Raw genomic sequence first — 26,030 nt, 5'->3', positions numbered from 1 at the left:
TTGGAGAGCTGCTGCCAGGCAGTGAAGGCAATATTGAGTTAGATGGGCCAATGGTCTGACTCAGTAGAAGGCAACTTCCAAGATCCCTGGAAATTTAAGACTGATCACTTGTACCCTCAAAGTTTGTTCATGATGCAACCAGTAAGTGCCACAACTTGATACTCAGCCTTTTATAGAAAAAGACACTGGGATATCTTCAGGTTCTTGGATCCAAACAAGTTTTAAAACTGCTTTTGCTTGTTTCCACAATAAAACTGCAAACAGTGGCATGTACCACTAGGCTTACCTTTCATTATGCCTTTAATAGCATCAAGCACAAATGTGATGGATATAAAAAGAGCTATTATTTCTTCCGTCGACCTACAAAGAATTCCATATTAGTTACTATTATCTGCTGCAATTGTCTCAACGTTCTGAACAGATCAAAACACATCATTGCACCATTTCAATGTGAGAAGGGGGTCTGCATCAACCACACAGAGAACCATAACAGTAGACTCCAAGCATCTGTGAATATCAGTTAATAGATCCCAACATACAGTATTTGGAGATTTCTTCTTCAGGGGACACTATATAATTGTTAAGTGGACTTGACATTGTGTTCACTTATTTGACTCCATTTGTGAAGGGACAGTGTCTCCAAGCCAAATTTGTTTTGATTCAAGATGCTTTGAAATGCACTGGAAATCATCTCTTACATTTCATTCACACCCTGTTTGGTTGGGTTTGCTGAAGCTGTCCCAGGGCGGCGGAGGTGGGAATCCTCCTGCAGTTATTACTGATTGCTCCATTCAGACGTAACCCCAAAGTGCCGTCTGTACAAATCAGTTTAGAACACAAACGGTGGTTTGTTGAAAGCAACTATGGGGCAATTCTTTGAAGGGAGGGGTGTACTTGGAAATGCACTCCTACCCAAAGGTGGGGCTCGGACACTGTCTTCACCACCAGGATCTCGGGGTCTGCAAGACCCCCCTTGCGAAGGATAGGGAGGCCCACCCCCCCCCCAGGGGCTTTCCTAGGGCTGCAAGGGGCTGGCTGACGTCTACAGCACCAGGATGTGGGTGTGTGCAAGACTGGCCTCTCTCTCTGGCACCTCTTCCTCCTTGCCTTGCGGAAGGCGGGACTGGCAGGGAGGGTGAGAAGCAGGCGAGGCAGGAGGGGTTGGACTCCGCCGACTTGAACAAACAGTCCAACCGATTTGTGGGCCAAGCAAATGATCTAGAGCTGCTTCTCTGTTTTTGTTTTCCGACCTCTGCACATTGAGCTTCAAAAGGTCACTCTTGTCTCCACAGCACAGCAGCCTCTGGGGGCAGAGCAAGGGCTGTAGCTCTGGCTTGTCAGTTCAGGCATCACGCCAAAGCACAGTGAGCACAAACCAGGGGCTGTCAATCCACATCAAACCATGGTTGCTGAGCGGTTGCCCGACCACCTTAAACCATGGCTTGCCAATTTAATTCCAGATAGCAATGAAGCGATGGTTTAAGCCCAACCAACCATCACCAACAGTTTGATCCCATGTCAGAATTAAACCTAAAGGTGGCACTCTTGAGGCACGTAGGACGGACAAAGCATCCCTTTAAATACAACGTAATGTCCTGCTCACAAAGGGAGGACAATGCTTTCTCTAGAGCAGGGGTTCTCAACCTTTGGTCCCGAAATGTTGGACTATAGCTCCCATCAGCCCTAGCCACAACGGCCATGAGCCATTGTGGCTGGGAAATGACGGGAGCTGTACACAGGAACAGAGGAAGCTGCCACATCCCAAGAGGCCATTGGTCCATCTAGCTCAGTACTGTCTACCCAGACTGGCAGAGGCTTCTCCAAGCTTACAGGCAAGAGTCTCTCCCAGCCCTATCTAGAGATGCCAAGGAAGGAAGCTTGAACCTTCTGCATGCAAACATGCAGATGCTCTTCCCAGAGCAGCCCCATCCCCTGCGGGGAATATCCTACAGGGCTCACACATGTAGTCTCCCATTCAAATGCAAACCAGGGCAGACCCTGCTTAGCAAAGAAGACTACTCATGCTTGCTACCACAAGACCGGCTCTCCTCCCTTAAGCTGCAGTTCAGCAACATTTGGGGACTCATGGCTGGGAACTCTTGCTCTAGAGAAGACCCATCAGGAAAAAAAACCCACGGAATGGAGAATATCCTTGAAGTACAAGTTAACTACACTACAAAATTGTGCTTGAAAAGTACACAGAGGTTCCAGCCCTTTTGAAGCATTCTTGGGAGCAAGAATACATCTCTGGATTGCCACCTGGAGCGGCCGCCTTCCCAGTTTCTGATTCAGTCCCTGCCACAAAGTGTTCCCCCTGCCCAATATATCTTCAAATCTCTACGAGGCCATTTTCTGCTTGCTGAAACAGTTGAGAAAATAAGCGGCATTACCTTTTAAAGAGCTTCATGACCAGACTGAAATTGAAGAGGGCATACAGCACAAGGAAGAAACTGTTCCAGAGCCCAACCCAAGCATAGAACGCGCTGAATTCCAAGTTGTAGTCATCGCAGATCCCACGGATCACTGAAAAGCAAGAAAGCATTCAGGTGTTAAACGAGGCTGGTTTGTTTTTGTAGTTACCACGTGCTGCAGAGAGAGGGCCTTTCCCACTGTGAGCCTTGCTTACAGGAGGCTCGTCCGTCCGGCACCTACGCTGATGTCCTTTCAGCATCAGGGACAACTTGGCCTTTTTGTTTTCCCAGGCCTTTTCAAAGATCAAGGGATGAGTTTTTAGATGCCCCCTTGATCTGTCTGCATATTAATTAGATGCTGCTGCTCTTCCCTTATTGCATGGTTTTCTCAGATTGTTGTTTCTTCTTCTTTTCCTGTTAAATGGTTTTTGGCTGTTATAACTGGGAGTGTGTGCACTCTGGAGGTCCAGGGCATACATGATAGAAAGAAATGATCCAGGTTACTGCACAGAATTATGGGTTTGGTCCTGCCCATCAGGGAACCTTCCAGAAAGTTTGTAATCAGTAGTAAGGAACAATTACTAGTTCCATTTCAGCATACCCTTCTGTGGCAAGCTTTTTATTCACAGATGCATGTTTTTTAAAAAATAAATGAAATAGTGAACAGATGTAATCCTCGAACTGCAAGCTGAAGTATCAGGACATAACCCAGGAAAAGCAGTTTAGTGAGATTCTGCTGTATGTGCAGATCACCAATTAAAATTTGGGATCAGTGTTGATTTCTTTCCTGCTCTCCTCTAGGCTACACATGGAAGGGGGTGGGGAACAGAGGGATGATAATGGTGCATCGCCCCATTGATCACAGGACAGCAGTGGGGTTGGATGGGGCGTTAAGCATAGGGGTGCGTAAGGGAGATTGAACACAGGGGGCTGACATCCTAACAATGTGCTTGTGGAAAGCCGTTGCACTGAGTCTGGAGCTGGTATTCTGGACTAGTGTTGTGCTACTGCGAGCATGCTTGCACAACAGTTACACAGCCAGCAGCACACCCCATTTGTGCAAGAGTACGACAGGGCAAGTGCACAATGGCACAACTGCAAAAATCCCTGGTATTTTGCACAGCACTTTTGTTAGGCAGGGTGCCCGCCAAGGTTCTTCTTGAAGCTTCTGAAATGTACACAAGCAGCTGGCCTGAGCAACTCACCATTGATGTACAGGGCTAAAGGAGCGGTGGTGAGCAATACGACCAGTGGCTGGCCTGAGAACAGAGCATAGAGGAGCCCACCGATGCACTGGCCAACAATGGTCTTCTGCACATCTGGAAATAAATGATTGCAGGGAGGGGAAGACGGGGTTTTTAAAATGAGACTGCTACCAAGCAAACTTATATTAAATGATACAGCCATGAATGAATGGATTTATTTCATGGTCACAGCCTTTCCGTTCCAAATCAAATCTCAGCAGCCATGAATTGTGCTAAGGATGCAGTCTGTGATGCATTTTGCAAGCTCTCCATTTACTTACTATGAACATGGTGCATATGTGCTCTAATTTTGAGACACAGAAGGTTACACTGGATAAGAACATAAGAACAGCCCTGCTGGATCAGGCCCAAGAAGGCCCATCTAGTCCAGCAACCTGTTTCACACAGTGGCCCACCAGATGCCACTGGAAGCCTACAGGCAGGAGTTGAGGGCATGCCCTCTCTCCTGCTGTTACTCCCCCAAACTTCTTGAGCATGTAAAATGCAAGGCAGGAAGACGGGCTAAACCCTCTTTGGGGTTTTCTCCCCTCAAGCTCCTGGCTAAAACACAAAGCTTCCTGGCTTATTAAAAACGATAGCTTTCTGTGATGTACAAACTGGGAGACCATGGTTTAAAGGCGTCCAACGAACTAGGACATCAAACCAGGGCTTGTTGGATCTTTTACGATCCCGCACACCAGCCAACCAACCGGGACACAGTGCTATTTATGTATCCAATATGTGGGGATCCATTGCTCACTCTGAAGGTGCTAAGTGCATCAGAGACTTAAACTACTCAATAGTCATTCCCTGGTGAACCTTGGGACCTAATCTTGCAGTGGGGCTATGGGTTTATTTATTCATGTTAAGGCATGGGTGTGCCACTTCTGTTAAAAGGAACATGCAAAAGGGGGTAACACGGGTCCAAATAAGTCAGCTACTAATACTATAAAACAATCATAAAATCAACCAAACAGCAGCGAGAATAAAGCAACAAAATCAGGAAAAAAGAAAAACCTTTAACAGACTTCTCAGCACCACTGTCATTAAATTACAATTCCCAGAATTTTTGGGGGGAAGCCACAACTGGCATAAAACCAATGTACAGTACAGTACATTGTACTGTACAGTAAGGAAGACCTATCCCCCCTGCAGGAATCCTGGGATCTCTAAACCATGGGATCACACCCCAAATGGTAACAGAAAAGCAATTGTTTCTATTACTAATCCATTACTTCTCTAAAACGATGCAGTGGTTTCAGTTGAATGAAAAGGGAAATCACACTCAGAGAGATTTATTTCTTCTCACGAAGGTCTTCCCCTTCAAGCTGCAGCATTACGAAACAACCTCAAAAGGTCAGCAATGTGTTCTCTTGGTGTTTCCTTGCAGACTAGAGCCCTAGTCAGACATGACATTATATGTGCATTCACATGTACATAGTTTTCGGTGCATGACTGTACTTGTGTTCATTTAAAAGTGAAGTGCGTACAGGCACCCTCAAATGCAGGGTACAGAGAGGAAGTGTACAGCTGTACATGAGTAAATAACTGTTCAAACGTATACTATATGTAGATTGTACATGCACTGAACATAACATGCGAATAGGGCTTAGATGTACTGCAAAGAGGGAACTCACCAATAACACCGCCTGTGTTTTCGTCATTTAGGGAGCCGAAAGCAATGGATGGCAGAAGGCAAGCGAAGTACAGAAAGATCATGGTGGTGATGTATTTGCCAATGGCTTTGTTGTTGCCAATAATGCCTAGAACAGAGCCCAAATAGCTATATGAAAGAAAAACTCAAGAGAACTAAGTGTAGTCAGCTCCCTGGCTTTAATAAAAGACAGCCTATGGAACACTATAAAGAGCCTTAGGAGGAGCAACAATACAATACGATATGCAAATTCTGGCTTTAGACATCCCACCACATTTTCCATGACCCAGGAATAGAAGCCAAGATGGGATTATGCAGATGAAGGGGAGGGGCTACCAAGATAGGGGGAGACCCGATTCCAAATGGTTGGGGCTCCCCAGGGGTAGTGAGCAACCAAACATCATATGAACATATGAAGTTGCCTCACCCTGAGTCAATAACGAGTTGGTGTCATTGGTCTGGACGATACCATGTTTGTTTCGAGTAACTCAAATATGTTCCCATTTTAAAGATGAATTTGTGGACGACAAAATATCCACTGTATGGTTAACACTCTTTTTTAAAAAAACAACATGCCGAGCCCATCGCATCTACTGAAGCCTTAAAAGATGATGCTAGGACGCTTTCCAAAACACACAGCAAAAGGCGGGGTGGGGGTGGAGGAGAGGAAGAGACCAGCAACCCCTTTGAGAAAACACCAAAATCAGTGAACAGTTTGTTGCCTGGGCAGCCAACCTTGGGGGATTTATGAATTGCAGCAGGGGAGACTTTGCTTGAAGGCATGATGAAACTTCCAAAAGAAAGAAAAAAGACCAAAAAGACACACCCCATAACAAACAACATTTCAAGAACAGCTTTGCTGGCTCTCTTCAAGGGCTGTCATGGATTTCCCTGGATAGAAGCCAATACATACACTCTCAATGCCCCAACTCAACTGAGGAACATCAGGTGTGGACCGGGGCTCAAGCACACAACCAAAGTAAAGATGGCCTCCTACAAGGAACCAGAACTCTTTGGGCTTGCATATCTAAGCGGACAGCAAGTCCTGCAGAGTTCGGCCTGAAAACTGGCAGGAAGGAGAAGTAACTCGGACCGCTGAGCCAGAATCTGCCTGTTTTTCCTGAACACAAGAGAGGGCAAGGGGTCAGGAGTGAAGGATTTCCTCTTACTTGGCCAAAGATGGCCCATGAAACAGCTGAATAGGACTCTGAGCGTTCCCCCCCCCACCCAAGCTAACATTTCTTTTTAGGCAAAGGAAAAAACTCCCAGGCGAGGAAACTCAATTTGAGAAAATAAACACACCACTCAGGGGATTCTGCTGGTTCGAGGGTTGCCATTCCTTCCAGCTATTTATTATATCCTGCAGAGCTCTATGCACCTGGGAGGGGAGACACACACACACACACACACACACACAGCACCCCATCCTTTCTTGCCCTCCTCTGAACTCATCCCAGTTTACCAATTTCCTCCTTAATGTATGGGGCCCAGAACTGGACATGGTGTTCAAGTGAGATCAGTCCAGCAGAGCACAGCATGGAACCATCCCTTCTCAAGATCGGAGCGCCAGGCTTCTGTTAAGCAGCCCAAGAGTGCATTTGCTTTTTCAGTCGCTGCAGCACACTGCTGGCTTATGCTCATTCTCTTCAATGGGCTTGCGGCGAGGTGGTAGTGGGGAGAACAATTTGGGACCGGCACCTCTCAACGACTGGATATTAGGCATCCCCCAAGGGTCATAAATATTGCCTCTAAATTTTCAAGGGCTACGAACTTATCAGGCTTTCTTTTACTGAATGAGACCACTGATCTGTCTACACTGACTGGCAGCAGCTCCTCAGAGTTTTAGAGAAGGGTCTTTCCCAGCCCTACCTGGAGACACTGCCAGGGCCTGAATCTGGGGCCCTTCTGCATGCAAAGCAGTTGCTCTTCCACTGAGCGAAGGACCTTTCCCAAATGTTTTAAAAGTACAGCCCCTCTCACTTCGTGCAGGGCTAGAGCCAGACCCCTTCGGCTCCCCAAGAATCCGGCTTGGGCCCAACAGCCTCTAGGGCAGTCCAGGTAAGCCTGGGAAGGATCCCTGCCTGAAACCCTGGAGAGCCCCTGGCAGTCAGGGCAGGCACGATGGAGGCAGATGGCCATGCTCTGACTCAGTCGACGGCAGCTTCAGATCCTGCTCATACGCTCTCGCCTCCAGGTTGGAGCCGTACCATGGCGGCTCCCACAGGGAACCTGAGCCTGGCAAACAGCTGTAGCTTATTGGAAAGGGAAGGGATCTGCAAAGATGCTGCCTAGCTCCGTTTCAGTAGTTGCCAATTGCAGTACCCACAGAATGCTGCAAAAACATGTTGCTAATTAAGTGACACAACAATCCCTCTGAAGACAAGGGACAGGAAGAGATGCGTTCAGGTCAGCCTTTAGTGGAGAAGGAGAAATGGGATAAAAAAGCACCGTGCAAAGGTAAATGCTCAGGGACCAGAGAAATTGCTAATGGTAACGGAACCCCTACTAATGCTGGAAAAGTGACCAGAAGTTCATATGGAGGAAAAAAGGCACTTATATCCGTGAAACGAGTTCCAGATACTATATTAGAATGAAACCGTATCAATCAATAATCCAGAAAACTTGATACGGTTTCATTCTAATATAGTATCTGGAACTCGTTTCACGTTCCTCCATATGAACTTCTGGTCACTTTTCCAGCATTAGTAGGGGTTCCGCTACCATTAGCAATTTCTCTGGTCCCTGAGCATTTACCTTTGCACGGTGCTTTTTTATCCCATTTCTCCTATTTGGCGTGCATCCCGCTTTTTTGCCATTTGGTTGAGAAGGGGCAGGAACACACACCGCGGCAAGTTCCCCCGCCTAACCGCTAGGCCTGTGCTGACAATGACGGCACTTGCCTGCACTTTGGAAAATAATGTGCTTTTATACCTTGCCTTTGATTGTAACTGGACCATGCTATCTGCTCAGGAACCCCAGTCCTAAGGGGTAGATTTAAATGCAGGCAAGTCTGGTCTTGTGGTAGCAAGCATGACTTGTCCCCATGGCTAAGCAGGGTCTGCCCTGGTTGCATTTGAATGGGAGACTAGAAGTGTGAGCACTGCAAGATATTCCCCTCAGGGGATGAAGCCACTCTGGGAAGAGCAGAAGGTTTCAAGTTCCCTCCCTGGCAGCATCTCCAAGATAGGGCTGAGAGAGATATTCCTGCCTGCAACCTTGGAGAAGCCGCTGCCAGTCTGTGAAGACAATACTGAGCTAGATAGACCAATGGTCTGACTCAGTATATGGCAGTTTCCTATGTTCCTAACTCATTAACAAGGGGCATGGGGAGTAACCACCCAAGCCCCGTCCTGTCTGGAGACAGCAGCAGCAAGCTGGGGAAATGCACGTGAGAGAATGAGAACGCCGGAGTCACCAGGCACAGAGAAAACATGGCTCCTTTAGGGTCACAGCACACTGGGCATCACCCAGATGCAAGAAAAAGAATAATGCAGCTTTTGTGAGCTTTCCAGCTCACAGAAGTCTATCAATTTGCTATCATTTAGTACAGGGCATCAAGTTTCTAGTCCTCATTGCTAGAAAGCAAGGAACTCGATGATGACTCAAGGTATGGGATCTTCCTCCAAGTCTCAGCATACTTTTTACAGCGCACCTCTCTCTGTCCAACCCAGATCTGCTCAAAATCCCTACACAGAAAGAAAGGGTCTGGAGTAGAAAATTCTCCATAACTGCCCAGAGAGATTCATCTGGGTCCTTCCTCTGAGCCAGCATGGTATAGTGGTTGGAGTATCACACTAGGACTTGGGATACTCAAGTTCAAATCCCCACTCAGTTATAAGAACACAAGAACAGCCCTACTGGATCAGGCCCAAGGCCCATCCAGCATCCTGTTTCACACAATGGCCCACCAGATGGCACTGGAAGCCACAGACAGGAGTTGAGGGCATGCCCTCCCTCCTGCCATTACTCCCCTGCAACTGGTACTCAGAGGCATCTTGCCTCTGAGGCTGGAGGGGGCCTCTAGCCCTCTGACTAGTAGCTATTAATAGACCTCTCCTCCATGAAATTATCCAAACCCCTCTTAAAACCATCCAGGTTGTTGGCTGTCACCACATCTTGTGGCAGAAAATTCCACAAGTGGGTTATGCGTTGTGTGAAAAAGTACTTCCGTTTATTGGTCCTAGATTTCCTGGCAATCAGTTTCATGGGATGACCCCTGGTTCTAGTCTTATGTGAGAGGGAGAAGAATTTCTATCTATCCACTTTCTCCACACCATACATGATTTTATAGACCTCTATCATGTCTCCCCTTATGAAATCCATGATTATTCACCTTTAAGAATTTTGATAGCTTTGTAAATGGACTAGAATCAGTGATAAGATGAGATACTAAATGTTTAAATGAAACCATAAAAAATGGGCAGGTGTCCAGAAAATCAGAGTCAAGCTAGGCAACATTAAGGCTCTTTATCCTGGCCTTCATGTCTCTATATACATTACTTCACAATCTTCTAGGCGTTACTGCAACATCCTTAACTTTTATTATAATAATTCAGGGCTTCTTAACCTTGGGTCCTCAGATACTTTTGGACTACAACTCCCACCATCCCATGGTCTTCAACCATTATGGCTGGGGATGATGGGAGCTGTAGTCCAATGACATCTGGGGACCCATGGTCAAGAAAGAAAGAAAGAAAGAAAGAAAGAAAGAAAGAAAGAAAGAAAGAAAGAAAGAAAGAAAGAAGCCTTAGACTAGTCCCTGAAAAAAAATTGTGCAAATTAAACATATTAAATAGAGGTTGTGAAAATTAAACAAATTTTTGCTAGTTTGCAGATTACAAAGCATTAGAACCAAGCCCAAAATATTACACAGGCTGGGAATTTATATCTGCTTGCAAAGGAAGCCCAGTTTCACACACAAAGGAACTCAATTTTGCTGTGTGTCATATCTGTAGCATTTCATACAGGAAGCCGCTTGGGAGATTAACAAAGCCACAAAAAGCCTAGAGTAATAAAATGAAAGCACCCATTATTCTTAGTATTCAAACAGCAACTATTAATAATCTGGAAGGAAGAACTAAAACACGTTTGGACTGTGGCTGTCTCATGACAGGGCTTCTACCCTCACATCGTGTTTACCCACTTAACAGAGTCTTGAAAGATAAAACAAAAAACCCCTCAAAACCTCAAATGGGACATTGGAATCCCTGAGCAGTATCCAGAGACTAAGTGAGTCATGAGTCAGTCCCACTGAAATAAGTGCGACAAGGTAGTCATGATTACGCCCATTATGTTTTTATGGGGAATTAATTAGTTACCCCCCTTAGTCACAGGGGCATTGTTAGGTAAAGTCGTGGATAAGGACCTCACAGCTTCCCATTTGATAATTAAATCTTATTGTGTTCTCTCTAAAGGAATTCAGTATCAGGTGAGTATCCCTTATCCGGACATCCGAAATCCGGAATGCTCCAAAATCCGAAAACGACCACAGTGTGCGCCGTAACAAAACAAAAAACAAAATGCCTCAGCTCACTCGCTCGCAGATTTCAAATTCTGCTGCTTTTAAACATGCAGTCAAAACTTACTTATTTCAGAAGGCTATTAGTGACGGGGTTTTTGTCTCTAATTCTCTCTAGTTGCGGCTCTGTTTTTATTGTGAAGCTTTTTAATGTTTTTGATGTTCTCGCTTTGGCGCTAGAGGGAAAAGGGAAAGACCCCCTCCTCCACTCCCTGCTCAGTTTGGCGCCTGCTCTGTTGGACCTAAAAAAATAAAATACAGTAACCTTTCGTGTTTAGACTTGGATCCCATGCCCAATATATTTGCAAATATCCCAAAATCTGGAAAAATCCAAAATCCGGAACACTTCTGGTCCCAAACAGTCCAGATAAGGGATACTCAACCTGTAATAATAGGACATAAGGCTGAACCCACTAAGTTGTGAGTTTCGCCAGCAGCCTTTAACTACGTTCTTCAGTGCTTCTATGAGTTTACCTATTAAGTTAAAAGACTTATGCCAGGAAACTGTTCTTCCTTCAGCTTACAGCATGTCACAGTCTTAGACCAAAAGTGCCAGAGAGCATGTTATGGAGAGAGAACCACCCTTTCCCCTTCCGTGGCCTGGCCATTGCCGCTGACCTCCATTTCATTTTTTCTATAGCAAACAACAGAAAAAGCAAGATAAGACTCCATATCTCCATGAACTGGCCACGAGCTTTGATGGCTTTAAAAGTAGATGAAGCCACCAGAACATCTTTTGATTACTGAGCACTTGGAGCTGGACACCAGAAAAGCCACACTCTCCCGGCTAACGTCCCCCAAAGCAGTAAAAACTTTAGCCTGATTCAGACATTATGCTTTACAAGTGTACGGATGTGTGTGCACTCATGCATATGTTCGTGCGAATGACTGTACCTGTGTTCATGTTAAAAGTGAACCTGGATATAAAGGCAGGGGAGAAACGTCGTGCTGTCGAGTCGGTGTCGACTCCTGGCGACCACAGAGACATGTGGCTTTCTTGGTAGAATACAGGAGAGGTTGACCATTGCCTCCACCCATGCAGTGTGAGATGATGCCTTTCAGCAGCTTCCTATATCGCTACAGGAGTTTCCCATATTCTGGGAAACAAAACAGCGGGGATTATGAACCAACAGACTCCTGCTCTCTAGGCAGATTACTTTCCCACTGCGCCATTAGGTGGCTTGAACCTGGATATAGGCCCTCAGGCCCTTCAAATGCATGGTGCAGATAGTAAGTGTACTTCTGTATCTGCGTTGAGCATAACATGTATGCCTGTGTATAGATCTGTACGAGTTTACATTGTATACTTGAACATAACATGTGAATGAGCCTATTTTCTCAAATGGCCTTTGAAATAGTCGCTACTTTTTCCTATCTTGGTCCCATAAATATGGCATTGCTTGGTCATTTCTTGCTGATTTTTCTGTCTTTACCCTCATCTTATTTAGATGGTACATTATGAATGTTTTACTTTTTGAGAACAGCTTTTGAGAACAGGTTTGAGAACAGCTTTTGGCCTTAATATGCAAACACTTTAAAATAAATAAATAATCAAGTTCTAAGTGGCCGGGCATAAGCAGTCAGCCTGTCGCCCTGGTGGGGGGCCCAGCAAACCTTTCCAACCACCCCACAGTTGGCCTGCCTCTTTCCCTCCCGTCACCCTTTTGTGGCACCAGCGTGTCCATACCCATGGAATGGGGCCACTGCCTTTTCCCCTTGAGCTGGTGCACATGTGGGAAACATGGTGAACAGCAGTGTTCCCTTTCACAGGGATCCCCAGATGTTGTTGACTCCAACTCCCAGCATCCCCAGCTGCAACAGCCTTTGCTTGGGGATTATGGTAGTTGTAGTCAACAGCATCTGGGGATCCTTGTTAGAGGGAACATTGGCAACAGGGACAGGGCACAAGGACCACTGTGAGCTGCAGCATGACAGAGATGACTGTTCCAGGATGGCAGATCAGAGAGCAGGCTGGGTCCATCCCAGGCAGCAATCTGTTTAAACCTCCGCTAGTGGATTGCTATTCCACTGGTGTGCTACTACCAACGAACTAACCATGCCCCAGCTTAGTCATGGTACATCCAACTGCCTGAAGCCCCATATAAGCTGTTCTGAGCTCCCCAAAGGAAAAGAAGCTTGCTACTGCAATAAATTGAGGACAGCACGGAGCAATATTTTAAGTATGTGCAACAGAGCCTATTCTACAGATTTGTGAAACAGACTCTGTCTAGGATAAATACCTCATTACAGTCAAAACTATTAACTTTAAACAGACTTCACATTTATTGTCCCTGATTATTTTTCTGACTAGGAATAGAATGCTCCCTTTCAAAGTAAGAGCTTCTTCATCTCTGTTTTTAAAAAGACTCTCAAGATGCACCTGTTTTCTCAGGCTTTTAATTAAAATTAATTTTAAACTGCTTAATGGTTTTTGTTCTGTGAAATAGTTTTGTGTGTATGTGTGTGTGTGTGTGTATATATATATATATATATATATATATATATATATATATATATATAAATTTAAATTGCGTACACTGCCTAGACACACACATATCAGGCAGTAAATATGATAAACACTCAAATCTGCAGGAGACTGGATTACCAACATAAAACCAACATAACGGTGGTACATATGCTGGTAACCTCTAGGCTGGGTTACTGCAATGCACTCTATGCGGGGCTGCCTTTGTACGTAGTCCGGAAACTGCACTTGGTCCAGAATGTGGCAGCCAGGTTGGTCTCTGGGTCATCTAGGAGAGACCATATCACTCCTGTGTTGAAAGAACTACACTGGCTGCTGATATGTTTCCGGGCAAAATGCAAGGAGCTGGTTATTATCTGTAAAGTCCTGAACAGCTTAGGCCCTGGGTATTTAAGAGAATGTCTTCTTCACCATGAGCCCCACCACCTGTTAAGATCATCTGGAGAGGTACAACTACGTTTGCTACATGTTTGTCCCATTAAGGGATGAGCTTTCTCCGTTGCTGCCCTTGGGCTTTGGAATGCGCTCCCTGTTGAGATAAGAGCCTCCCCATCTCTGGCAACTTTTAAAAAGGCACGAAGACACATTTATTCACCCAGGCATTTAATTAGATTTATAGTTTTACTATTTTAATGTTAGGTTTTAAATGATTTTAATGTTAATGATTTTAATGTTTAAATGATTTTAATTGTAAACCATCCAGAGATCAAGTTTTGGGTGGTATAGAAATATGTTAAATAAATAAATAAAGTACATACATACATACATACAGACCTGTCGAGCATTTTGATTTAGTGGACATAAGAGGAGCACTACTGGATCAGGACCAAAGTCCACCTAGTCCAGCATCCGGTTTCTCCACAGTGGCCCACCAGATGCCCCGGGAAGCCCCCAACCAGAAGATGAAGGCATGCCCCTTCTCCTGCCTTCCTTCCCTGCAACTGTTATTCAGAGGCACCCTGTTTCTGAATCTGACGGTATCTTAGATCCATTAAGACGAATAGCCACTTATAGACTTGTCCCCCATGAATTGGCTACTCGCTTTGATGGCTTTAAAAGTGAATGAAGCGATCAGAACATCTTGAGACAGAAAATCCTACAGATCAATCATACAATCTGTGAAGAAGTTCTTCCTTTTGTCCATCCTAAACCTCTAGCTGTTCAGGTTCACTGGATGATCCTGGTTCCAATGTTTTGAGAAAGGGAGAAGAGCTTCTCTCTATCTACTCTTTCCACACCATGCATAATTTTATAAACCTCTCTAATGTCTCCCCTTAGTTGCCTTTCCCCCCGAAACTAAAAAGCCCCACCAATTGCTGTAGCCTTTCCTCATAAGGAAGGTGCTCCAGCCCCCTGATCATTTTGGCAGCCTCTTCTGCATCTTTTCCAGCTCTATCTACAATATGCTTTCTGAGATGTGGTGATCAAAACTGCAAAAGGCACTCGAAATGTGGCTGCATCACAGATTCCGATAAACACCCTTCGTAATACTACTAATGGACTTTTCCTTGCATAGCAACCTGCTTTGCCTTGAATGAAAAATTCATTTCCTCATGTGGTTGGGGGCTGGTTTATACATGCAGCAGAATTAGGCGGTAGAGCAAACCATTTTAGGTTGTAAGTGAGGGATGCCCTTTCTGAAGGCTTCCTTGAAAAATCCCTGCAAAATAACACAAACAAAATAATCCCTGCAAAATAACACAGCAAGGAGAAAGGTTCTAGTCCAGCCTGCCACGTCCTGTGCTAGTTTTCTATTGCAGGGAAATCTTCACAAACTGAGCCTTTCAAAAACCATCTCCGATCTAAAGGCCAAAGTTGAGCAGTCCATTCCAACTTCTTAGAACTCTCCGACCTTATCTGCTTAGGACCGGGTTACCTGGGAGAGTAACTCCTTCTGCATGATCCCCACCGCACATTAAGATCACCGAGAGAGGTCCATCTCCATATAACACCAGCTCGTCCAGAGAAAGGAGTGGGCTTTCTCTGCAGTCATTCCCAACTGTGGAATATGCTCCCTATAGACATTAGTGGTTTAACATCTTTACCAGCCTTCAAAAGAGCCCTTTAAACACATGTTTTTCTCAAGGCTTTTAGTACTTTCTGAGTTTTAAAATTTTAATTGCTGTTTAGATTTTTTAATTGTTGTAATTTCTGAATGTGTTAGATTTTTTAATTCTTGTTTTAATAGCTGGTCTTGTTTGTCTTTGTTTCTGTGAACTGCTGGCACCTGGAGCCTGGAAGTATATAAATCAAATAAATAAATAAGATTATCCCTGCCTCCTTTTGCTGCATGTGTTGGCTGGGCCATACACTCATTGGTTCAGAGCAAATATATAAAAACACCAACCTTGGCTAAGGACCAACGGGAATAATCTATAAACCCAACACTCTCTCATGCACAAGAGGCCCACTCCTCATGTTCTTTCCATCAACAGGGCCACGGCAGACATAAACATGGAATGTAACTATGAATCCGCCAATCAGACTCCCATTAACGACGGCCCACCTACCGTCGGTGAAGTCCAGCGCGTACACCGGGAACCTCCGTGCAATGTCATCAAAAATTCCTTTGCCAATATTGAAGAACTCGTGAAGCTAAAGAAAGGAAGGAAATGTTATGTCAGTTCAAAAATGCTAGTCTATTGTTGAGAGCAAGATGAGAGAGCAAGCCTCTAGCTGCAAGACAATAAAAACCAATCATTTTCTTTTAAAGGCTGTTTCAAAGATGTTGTTAAGCAATAAAACAAAATGGAAAAACCTGGAAAGCAACTTGGGTTTTCCATGCATTGCCAAAATGTTCACCTAGTCAGCCACCCCTCAAAGATACATGTAAAAATGCGTCCACGTTTGTCGGTCATTCCCTGGAGCCACATGGGGCAAATGTGGACTGAATCAAAAGTGCTGGTTTCAGGCTTTTAAGCCCAGGATGCTATGCAGCTGGATGAACCAAAGGACCACTTTTGTCTGAGCTGCAAGATCAGGGGCTTTGGAAACCTTGCTCTCTGGATTTGATTGGCAGACACCAGGACATGATCTTCTCACTGGAGCACTCTGGGAGAACCAGCCTTCCCTTGAGAGAACCAACAGACTCCTGCTCTTCAGGAGCCTACTGATGAGTTTTCAATTAAAAAAAATCTCCAATATGCATGTATGAATTTTTAAGCTTGCTTTCCAAAAGGAAGAAGGCTTATAAGATCTCTCTCTCTCTCTCTCTCTCTCTCTCTCTCTCCCCATCAATCTACATTTGTAGTTACAGTTCAACCAAATTCATAACATGTCAGGGCCTGGCATGGGTATTTTTTTTCTTTTGCAGATCCGCCATCTTGTTTCAAGATGGCAGCCACTCAAAGTATAGGCACACCCCGCACTGGTTGCATATGAATGGGAGACTAGAAGCATGGGCACTGTAAGATATTCCCCTAAGAGGATGGAGCCGCTCTGGGAAGAGCAGAAGGTTCCAAGTTCCCTCCCTAGCAGCATCTCCAAGATAGGGCTGAGAGAGACTCCTGCCTGCAACTTTGAAGAAGCCGCTGCCTGCCTATGAAGACAATACTGAGCTAGATAGACCAATGGTCTGACTCAGTACATGGCAGCTTCCTATGTTCTCTTTGTGACTCTTGAACCTGACAGCTAAATACAAACTTCACAGCCCGTAAGGGAGACCTAGGTAGCAGTCACTATGTTGAAAGAAGCAGAAAGTATGCTCCCTTATTTCCACTTAGAATTTCTTGTTTTCACAACTACGTTAATGAAGTTTTATTTTGTATTGCATTTTAGTATTTTAAATTGTTTGTTTTTGCTTCCACTCTGGAAGCATATGCAAAAAATCAAGATAAAAATTAATAGAGATAAAATAAATAAATAAATAAATATGCTAAGTTACATTTCAGTGCACCTTTAGGACATTTCCGAAAGTCTGCTTTCTGAGACGTAGAGGCAGAACAATACTGGTCTAACTTTTTTCAGCCTGCGGGTAAGGAAATTATGACTCATTCGGAATAAAGAGAAGACTCAAGAGACTCTCTCTCTTTTTAATTTACTTTGAGATAAAAAATATTCATGCTCCAAAAAAAAAGAAAAAGAAAAAAGATTTACCCAACAATTAACATGTTTTAATCATCAAAACAGACCATAAATGCCAGATGACTAATCCAAGTTATAAAATGTGATTTAATTCTAATTCCTTCCCATCTGTAGAGGTTTTATCTCTACAGATGGACGGTACCAACGATCAGAGTTTGGCTTCTGTAAAAATAGGTACCCGCACTAGAAATTACTACCTGAAGATTCTTCTGCTACTACAACGTTCCATAATCTCTGCCTGTGAGCGTTTCAGTCCCACCTACACCTTTCCCCCCCACATGAAAACCAACAACTTTCAACTAGATGACAGTCCCCTTCCCTAAGATCACAACTTTCTCCTTCTTCAATTTCTTCTGGTGTGCACCACCCTGGGCAAAACAATCCAAGTTCTGCACCAGACACAACCAAGTTCTGCGACCAGAGTACATTATGCAAACAAAGAAACGTTTTATTTGCATCACTTATTCAGCCAGCCCCAAAAGCGTTAAATTAATGACAAACCAGCAAGCATCAGTGGGAACAGCAAGGGGCTCTGTGTAGGCATGGAAACCACAACCCAGCCCTGATAACTGGCAGGCCTGTCCAGTCTTCTTGCTTGTCCTTGAACGTGAACTAGGTATTGGCTACATTTTTTTTAAAGCTATCCTCAACAATTAAAAAAAGCTGATAACCACAGAGGGAGAATTCTGCAACAAGATTCTGAAAGCAATAAATTCTGTGCTAGACACCCGATTCCATACTTCTTTGGCAACTACACATAAGAAAAGTCCTGCTGGATCAGACAAAGCTCTGTCCAGTTCAGCAACCAGCTTCCCACAATGACCAACAACAAGCTGCCTCTGAGAAGCCCAGCCCAGATTTGGGGCTTGAAAATCGTAGCCCTCCCCAACTGCTGATTCTCAGCAACTGGTATTCAGCTACAAGCTCTACCTATGGCCTAATGACCAATAGACTCATCCTGCTCTAAGGATGTGTCTAGTGGCCATCACCATATCTTGTGGCAGCAAATTCCTTAAAGTATATGTTGTATGAAGGAGAATTCTCTATGTCCTGAATCTCCTGTCCATACATTCCACTGAGATTAAGCTGGCCTTGCAGCAGCGAACATATATTGCTGCCAGTCAGTGTAGACAAGACTGAGCTAGATGGACCAATGGTTTGATTCAGCAGAAGGCAGCTTCCGTTGTTCCACTGGAAGACTCAGAGTCCCATTGTTATGCATGGAGTCAAAAGGTGGTCAACTTAGGCACCGGCTAAGTATCCAGGGCCATTAGGCCCACAGTCAGGCCTGAGATTCTACCCAGTTGCTCAACTCTGTGTTGTAAAAAGGGGGAGGGGGGAGATGGCAGCCTCTAAAAAACACACTGGGCTGCTACAGCTACACAAAAAGAAGCCTCCTCTAAACTCTGGTGGAGGCATACTTTGGCAGCAGGGACACCAGTCACACTGGTGGCCGCCATCTTTTTAACCTGTAATTCAATGGCCCAGCCTTCTTGCTGAATTATAGTCAAATAGCAACAGAGGTGGGGTACTGGATTATGAGCTTTAAAACATCATGGCGGCTGCCAGCACAGCTGCAGAGAAGCACCCCAGGCAGATATCCCCACTGCTACAGCAACCCCCACTCTAAACTGGGAGGCCCACCAAGGCACTCGCCCAAGGGTTTTTCTGAACCTGGATATGGCCCTGATGAGAGAGGGATAGAAAACTTCTTTCTATCCACTTTCTCCACAGACACACACAGCCCTGGCTAATTGTGCTATGGCAACCCCATAGGCCATGGGTTTAGCATGATGGTAACACACTGTGGAGGGTCATGGGTTTGCTCACTTCCCCATCCCCTCCCCTTCTGTCCAGTGGGAAGCGCAAGGCTCAGCTACAACCAAAATTCAGCCAAATAGTAGAGCACTTTAGGTAATGGAGAAGAGGCAAGTTCTGGTGGGGAAATCCCTGTCCTGACCAGAATCTTCTGAGCAGAATCTTTCCCAGAAAGTTCTCCTCCCTTGATAGAGAAAAACCCAGAGGGAGCTTGTGCCTAGGACATGCTGAATCTGGTGACAGAATCACTCTAGTCACCCATGTATCCTTGTATCCCTATGAATGCTAATTCAGAACCAGATGAAGCAGAATGTCCCCTGTCTTTTTGGTGGTGGTGCCAGTTCTTTGGGATGCTTATATAAAGACAGATGTAATGAGTGCAGGTAAACCTCATTATCCTCATTAAATTGTTTTAATAGTTGTTTTAATGATTAACCTCATTAAATTGTTTTAAGTTTTTATATATATTTTAACTTGTCTTGTGCTATTGTTAAACTGCCCAGAGAACAAAGTTTGGGGCGGTGTACAAATTTGATTAATAAATAATAAATAAATAAATTATCCACGAATCCATGGACAGGAGAAAGACACCCAACCTCTTAATATCCGACGACCAGGAGCGGTGGGGGGGGGGGGGAGAGACATCGACTTCATGTGTTGGTGGTTCCTTGAAGTCTCAAAACGGCTCCACTTAAGAAAAACACCAACAAAAAATACCACAATGCTTTTTGGCTGATTTGGAAGCATTCTGGGGCCCAGTGCAACTGGTGGGAACAACAGAGCATGGTAAGGAGCCCCCCCCCCCCGCATTCACCCTCGAAATTTGGTCGATTTTTGGTAGTTTTTAGCCATTTTCGAGCCGACCAAGAACCCATCGTCCCCAATGCCTTGATATTTGCGGTTTCAGTATCGGTGACTGCAGCCAGAAAAGAGCCACCCCAAATATCGAAGTCTGCCTGGTACTAACAAAAATAAACAATCGTAAGTTTTGTTGCAATATACAGGGGTTCCCAACCTGCAGTACTCTCGATGTTGCTGAACTACAAACCCCATCATTCTCAGCCGCAATAATTGTAGCTGGGGATGATGGGAGTTGCAGTTCAGCAACATCTAGAGAATCTCAGGTTGGGAACCCCTGCAATACAGAATACACACAAAAATGCTTATAGCACAAAATTGTATTAAACAAGTTACAATGAGAACCAAGAGGATAGCCATCGTAAGTGCTGGGTACCAACTCTCAACCAGCAAAAATACTGAACCCCGTCAAGCAAGTTGCGCTAACACCACGTTACACAATCTGCATCAGTATCTATCCCATATATCTCCAAGGGAACATAGTAGGATTTCTAACTGCGGTAAGTAAAACAAAGAGAAGAGGACCCTTGCTTGATCTTGCCAGAATGTTTTAGATTAACATAGGAGCAACCATGATATAGGTGAGTTGCAAAGGCTTGCTCCTTAGAAAGACAATCACATCACAAGTTTATCATATTCTTTCAGGAAAGATCTCCCTGCTGCAAGTTTTACTAAGAACACCTGTTTAGAGGATTTCCACTGTGGACTGATGAAGATTGCAAAATGTGCTAGTGCCACACATATCTTTTTTGCTTGACTAGATTTAGTATTCTTGCTGGTTTGGAGTTAATACCCAGCAGACTTATGACTGCTATCATCTCACTGTAACTTGCTTAATACAGCTTTGTGCTCTAAGCTTTTTAACTATGTACTAGCTGACCCGGCGCAGAACATCTGCACCCTTAGTTCTCTGTCTCCCCCACCCCGCAACTGATCCAGTTCCTTGCCCCGTCTTCATTTTGTCTCCATCTCTTCAGCCGTTCTGCCTCATCCCTTCAGCTGGTTCGTTCTCACTCCCTCTTTTTCCCTCTGCTCTGTTCTGCCCTGTCAGGAAATCTCGCGAGAGCTGCCACACACGGGATTAGCCACAGGTATGCCTTAAAGCATTATAGATAGATAGATAGATAGATAGATAGATAGATTGTATTGAAACTTATGATTGTTTCATTTTGTTAGTACTCATTCTAGATGTACCTGTACTTCCATTCAGTTAAGAGTGCTACCTCTCTTTGTATCTCTTGTAAAGAAAGCATGCCAGGTTGGTAACCCCATGAGTGTTTACATCTATCAATCCTGATTATTGTTTCTGATTGGTACCTTTGATTCTGCTATATGAATAGGTCTTTTGAATCAAGAGCGGCCAACTTTGGGACATATGAGCAGACTTCTGGTCCATCTGGCCCCATCGAGTCTACAGAGACGGGCAGCAGATATCAACCAAAGGTCCTTTCTGAGCTTTGCTGGCTGAAATCCTTTGGACTGGAAATGCCGGAAACTGAATTCAGGACCTTCTGCATGCAAAACATGTACACCATCACTGAGCTATGCCCTCCCTGCAGGCTCCTCGAGAAGCCAATGGGAGACAGCCAGGTGGGTCAGTAAAAGGCAGCTGCATGCGTCTCCACATATATTTTGGTACAAAAGGGTAACCAAAGTCCACCTGTCAACACAGCCTAGCAGAAGTGCCCTTTTCCTTGTTCCAGACTCAGCGGGTGCAAGACGAAGCTGGGCTGCCGTGGCATTTACCAGCCCTCTCCTGCTTCGCCCTTTGCGATTTGGCCACTGGCCTGCTCCTTCCTGCCTGTCTCCCTCGTCACTATTGCTTCTCTTTGCTCGCAGGGCAACCTATTCAAGCGGAGGGGATTTCCAACCTCTGTGCCTCTTTCCTCCTCCGGGGTTTAGCTGGTGCTCCTTTGTGGCTAAAAACACTGACAGAGTTTAGCAAAAAAACAGGAAGGATTTGACCGGCCTTTAAAGGGTTGTTTTTTAAGAAAGCTCTATCACAGCCCCAGTGGAAGGGGGGTGGGGGTCAGAGAGAGCACAAGAGCCTCCAACAAGTGGGGTTCTTGCTCATCTGGCTGTGGCACACATCAGGAGCAGCCCCCTGGGATGCTGGGACCGGGGAGGAGGAGGAGGAAAAACAAACGTAACCTCACACTCTCCTGACAAGATGCTGCTTCCTCCTGGCAGCCATTGACAGCATCCACATGTGGGGAAGGAGGCTGCTCACAGCACAGGCTGAAGCAGCAGCATTGAAAGAGGAAGATACACACTGAGGGAGCTTCCAGAAAAGCTGGATCACCATTACATTTGGAAAGGGAGAGAGCAAATATGTTGCCAGGGGCCTAGCCTACCACAGTTGCTGCAAGGACAACACGATATGAAAAAAACCAGAACACATACACCTGGCCCCAAGTCCTTATGCTCAGATGAAGCTGCCCCGAGTCAGACCACTGGCCAATCCAGCCCAGTTTTGTCTGCTGCAGGGAATTGAAACTGGTGTGACTCCTGTGTGCAAAGCACACGCTCTGCCACAAAACTAGGCACCCTTCCCTGGGACAGAAATACTAGCAATGCAGAAACATGTGCAGACACACCAAGTTAATGCATTCAAAACTGCAGTTCTGCACCCATTCCCAGCACAGCATCCTTCCAGTGGCTGTTGCTGGCGTCTCTGTTACGTTTCTTTCTTTAGACTGTGAGCCCTTTGGGGACAGGGAGCCATTTTATTTAGTTATTTATATCTATGTAAACTGCTTTGGGAACTTTTGCTGAAAAGCGGTATATAAATATTCACCATCACCATTGTACATTGCTCAGTACCAGTCTGAACGAAGGCAAAATGTCCACTTCTTCGATTTCCAACAGTGCAACACTCTGTTCAGATGCAAATACCAAAAACTGCTTTTGGGTGAAGCCGATTGTGCCAGGGGCTGAAATTCTGCTCACAGTTAGGCTGTTAGGTTAAATTGTTGGGCTGTTTAAACCCCCAATGGGATTTAAGTAGCCTTTATGCAGGACTGGAGCCTTGTTCGCTCTCTCGCTATAATTAATTCATTGCCTTCTTTCATCGATATGGAAGGAGAAGTGTGAGGGCTTCCCCCCACCTCGATTATACGTTGCACAATTGCAGTACATGAGACCTAATAATCTCCACCAGATACAATACAGAAAAGCAAGGCAATACTTATTTACAAGTAGCACTACCGCAACTGACAAATATACAATTTGAGAGGGCAGAAATGTTGAGGACCAAGGATGCTGAGAGCCGGGACATGCTGCACTTGTCTTTAGGAATGCACCAGGGTCTTCAAAACAGCCCAGTGCAGGGCATCTTAGGGTCAGCAGGCAGTATTTGATTTGCAGTTACTTAATGTAGCATTGCATTGTGTGTTTGCAAAAGGATCAGATGAACTACCCCCTGCATGTTTAGGGGGCAGCAGGGCGGTGAGGAGAGGTGCATGTGCCCATGTTATCCCCTGCTAACCGAGCAAAGAGGTGCCTTTTAAAAGGGGCAATCCTCTTTATTTAGCAGGGAGAGATCAACTGGCCCTATCCATCCCCAGCACAGCCTCCCTCCAGTGGCTGTTGCTGGTGTCTATCTTATGTTCCTTTGTTAGGCTGTGAGCCCTGTGGGGACAGGGAGCCATTTTATTCATTTATGTCTATGTAAACCGCTTTGGGAACGTTTGTTGAAAAGCAGTATATAAATATTGATATGTTCCTCACCCACGTGTTTAAGGATGGGCCAGTGGACACATTGTGGAATTGGTCCACCATCTGTGACCAGAGGCAGACACTGTATGAAGAGAAGGAGACGGTCCACGGTTGAAGCTCACTGGATGACTCTGGGCCAGTCACTTCTCTCAGACTAACCTACCTCACAGGGTTGTTGTGAGGATAAACATAACCATGTAGATGGCTATGGGCTCCTTGGAGAAAGAATGGAATATAAGTCAGTTTATTGAAGGTGGAGCCCTTGGTCTGGCTCTTTACAATTTATGGTTAAAGCTAAATTGATTGCCAATTGGTTTAATTCCCTTGATTTGAAAAGATCTATATAAATAATCATGGTGCAAACAGAATGAGAATAAGATTTTATCCTATGGCTTTTCTCCAGAGGCTTTATTGTCTCCAAGTTACGACTTGGCTAAAGAGACAATTCAACAAAGCATAATCAACATGGAGCATCAAAAGGTTTTGGGTACGGTTCCTAGAACTTATAACTTGGAGAGAACACACATTCACCCTAAACCAGCACAATATCTCTATGAATTAATAGTGTGCAACCACAGAAGAGCTTAATGTAATGCCTTACCATCAGCAGGTCTGATAGGTAACTATCATTAGATGCTATATGAGGTGAGAGAGTTTGTCCATGTGGGTCAGGTGAGGTGAATAAACCATCCCTTATCTGTCTCTTTATCCAGGGTGCTCTGAGTCATTTTATGCCTGGTATTTATTGGCAGGCCATGATTCTGAGTTAACTTATATGACAGCTAAATTTTGTGCAGTTGCCTGTTCAGTCAGACTGTCTTTATGAGCTATAAATAGGAAGGGTTGATTAGATTTGTGTGGATTTACATATGTATCTAATGAGATGTTAACAATATTGATATGGATTGGTTTTTGACTGGTTAATTAGACTGTTTTATTGTTGTGGTTACTGGTCATGGGCCAAAATAAACTGCACTCATTCATTCATTCACCCAACTCTAGAAGCTGGGCCACTCAGTGAAACTGATTGACAGGCAAATCAAGGCAGACAAAAAGAAGCTCTACTTTGCACAGTGCACAATCAACTCATGGAACTCATTGCCACAAGATCTGTTGATGGTCACTAGCTTAGATAGCTTTGAAAGAGGTTTAGACAAATTCATGGAGGATACATCTGTCAAGGGCTACCGTCATGATGGCTACAGGCCATGTCCATGTCCAGAGGCAGGATGCTTTTGGATATAAAACCACCCTGAGCCATTTTTGGAAGGGCGGTATAGAAATTGAATTAATAATAATAATAATAATAATAATAATAATAATAATAATAATAATAGGTGCTGGGAGACAATGACAGGTGGGGACTGTTTGCCTTCACATCCCACTTCAGAGCTTCCCAGAGGCACCTGGCTAGTCACTGTGAGAAAGATCTTGCTGTACAACTTGGATCTTTGGTCTGATCCAGCAAGGCTCTTATGTTCTTAGCGATCTAGATCCTGGTTCATATGTTACTGGTGACTGTGGTATTATTTCTATGGTGGCTCCATAATCTAGACAAGGGGTTCTCAGCTTCTGTAAAACTCCCATCATCCTCGGGCCCAAATGGCCTCTCGCCATTGTGGCTGGAGATGATGGGAGTTGTAGCCCAGCAACTCCTGGGGACCCAAGGTTGGGAAACCCTCATCTAGACTAATTTCTTCTCTGGAGTGGTGCCAATCCCAAGATAGCACAAATAGGTAGCAATCCTGAGAGAATGCACACCCCACCATCTAGATTTGTCCAGACTTGCTCTTCTTAGCTTCAACCTTCCAGTGAGCCACACTTGCCATCTCAAGAGCACTGCTTTTTGTGAGATTTTCTGAAAACAGCGGCAAGACGTCCACCATACATACCTTGAGGGGCTTGTGATTGTGTGTTCTGTGGCCATCTGACACTGCAGAGGGCCTCTGGTTCACTACAGTCAATAGGTGGCGCTGGTGAACCAAAGCTTCCTTGAACTCTTCTTCCGTTTTTGTTTCTAGAAGCTTCTGTCGAAAGGTGATGTCTGAAAACATCGTGGCAAACGTTCGGCCCACTTCTGTGGCAGTTTTAGTACTTTTCTGAGGAAAAAGACAAGTTGTTGAAGAGCTGTTTGCAATATCAACACTGCAGCCTAAGTTTTGCTATGCTGAAAGTGTTGTTTAAGAACATTTGTAACCACCAGGCCTTAATGATGCCCTCAAAAATACTATCCACCAGATAT

At 44.8% G+C, this 26,030-nt stretch overlaps 1 protein-coding gene across 8 annotated transcripts in view; it reads right to left on the bottom strand.

Annotated features, from left to right (window-relative positions):
• SLC4A11 (solute carrier family 4 member 11) overlaps positions 1 to 26,030 on the bottom strand; it is a 265,118-nt gene that overhangs the window by 35,934 nt on the left and 203,154 nt on the right. For 7 of the 8 annotated variants that reach the window (XM_053256951.1, XM_053256953.1, XM_053256946.1 and 4 more), the window contains exons 8-13: positions 25,681 to 25,887; positions 15,823 to 15,907; positions 5,293 to 5,418; positions 3,617 to 3,730; positions 2,391 to 2,523; positions 287 to 360 (exon numbers count right to left, since the gene is read on the bottom strand). In XM_053256951.1, the coding sequence (XP_053112926.1) occupies positions 287 to 360; positions 2,391 to 2,523; positions 3,617 to 3,730; positions 5,293 to 5,418; positions 15,823 to 15,907; positions 25,681 to 25,887 (739 nt within the window). The remainder of the gene's footprint in view (positions 1 to 286; positions 361 to 2,390; positions 2,524 to 3,616; positions 3,731 to 5,292; positions 5,419 to 15,822; positions 15,908 to 25,680; positions 25,888 to 26,030) is intronic. The other variant, XM_053256952.1, reaches the window with a different exon arrangement.

The sequence above is a fragment of the Hemicordylus capensis genome, chromosome 5 (genome assembly GCF_027244095.1).
Source record: "Hemicordylus capensis ecotype Gifberg chromosome 5, rHemCap1.1.pri, whole genome shotgun sequence".
Classification (NCBI taxonomy): Eukaryota; Metazoa; Chordata; class Lepidosauria; order Squamata; family Cordylidae; genus Hemicordylus; species Hemicordylus capensis.
Note: the sequence above shows the minus strand (reverse complement) of the source record. Positions and strands in the feature narration are given on the sequence as shown.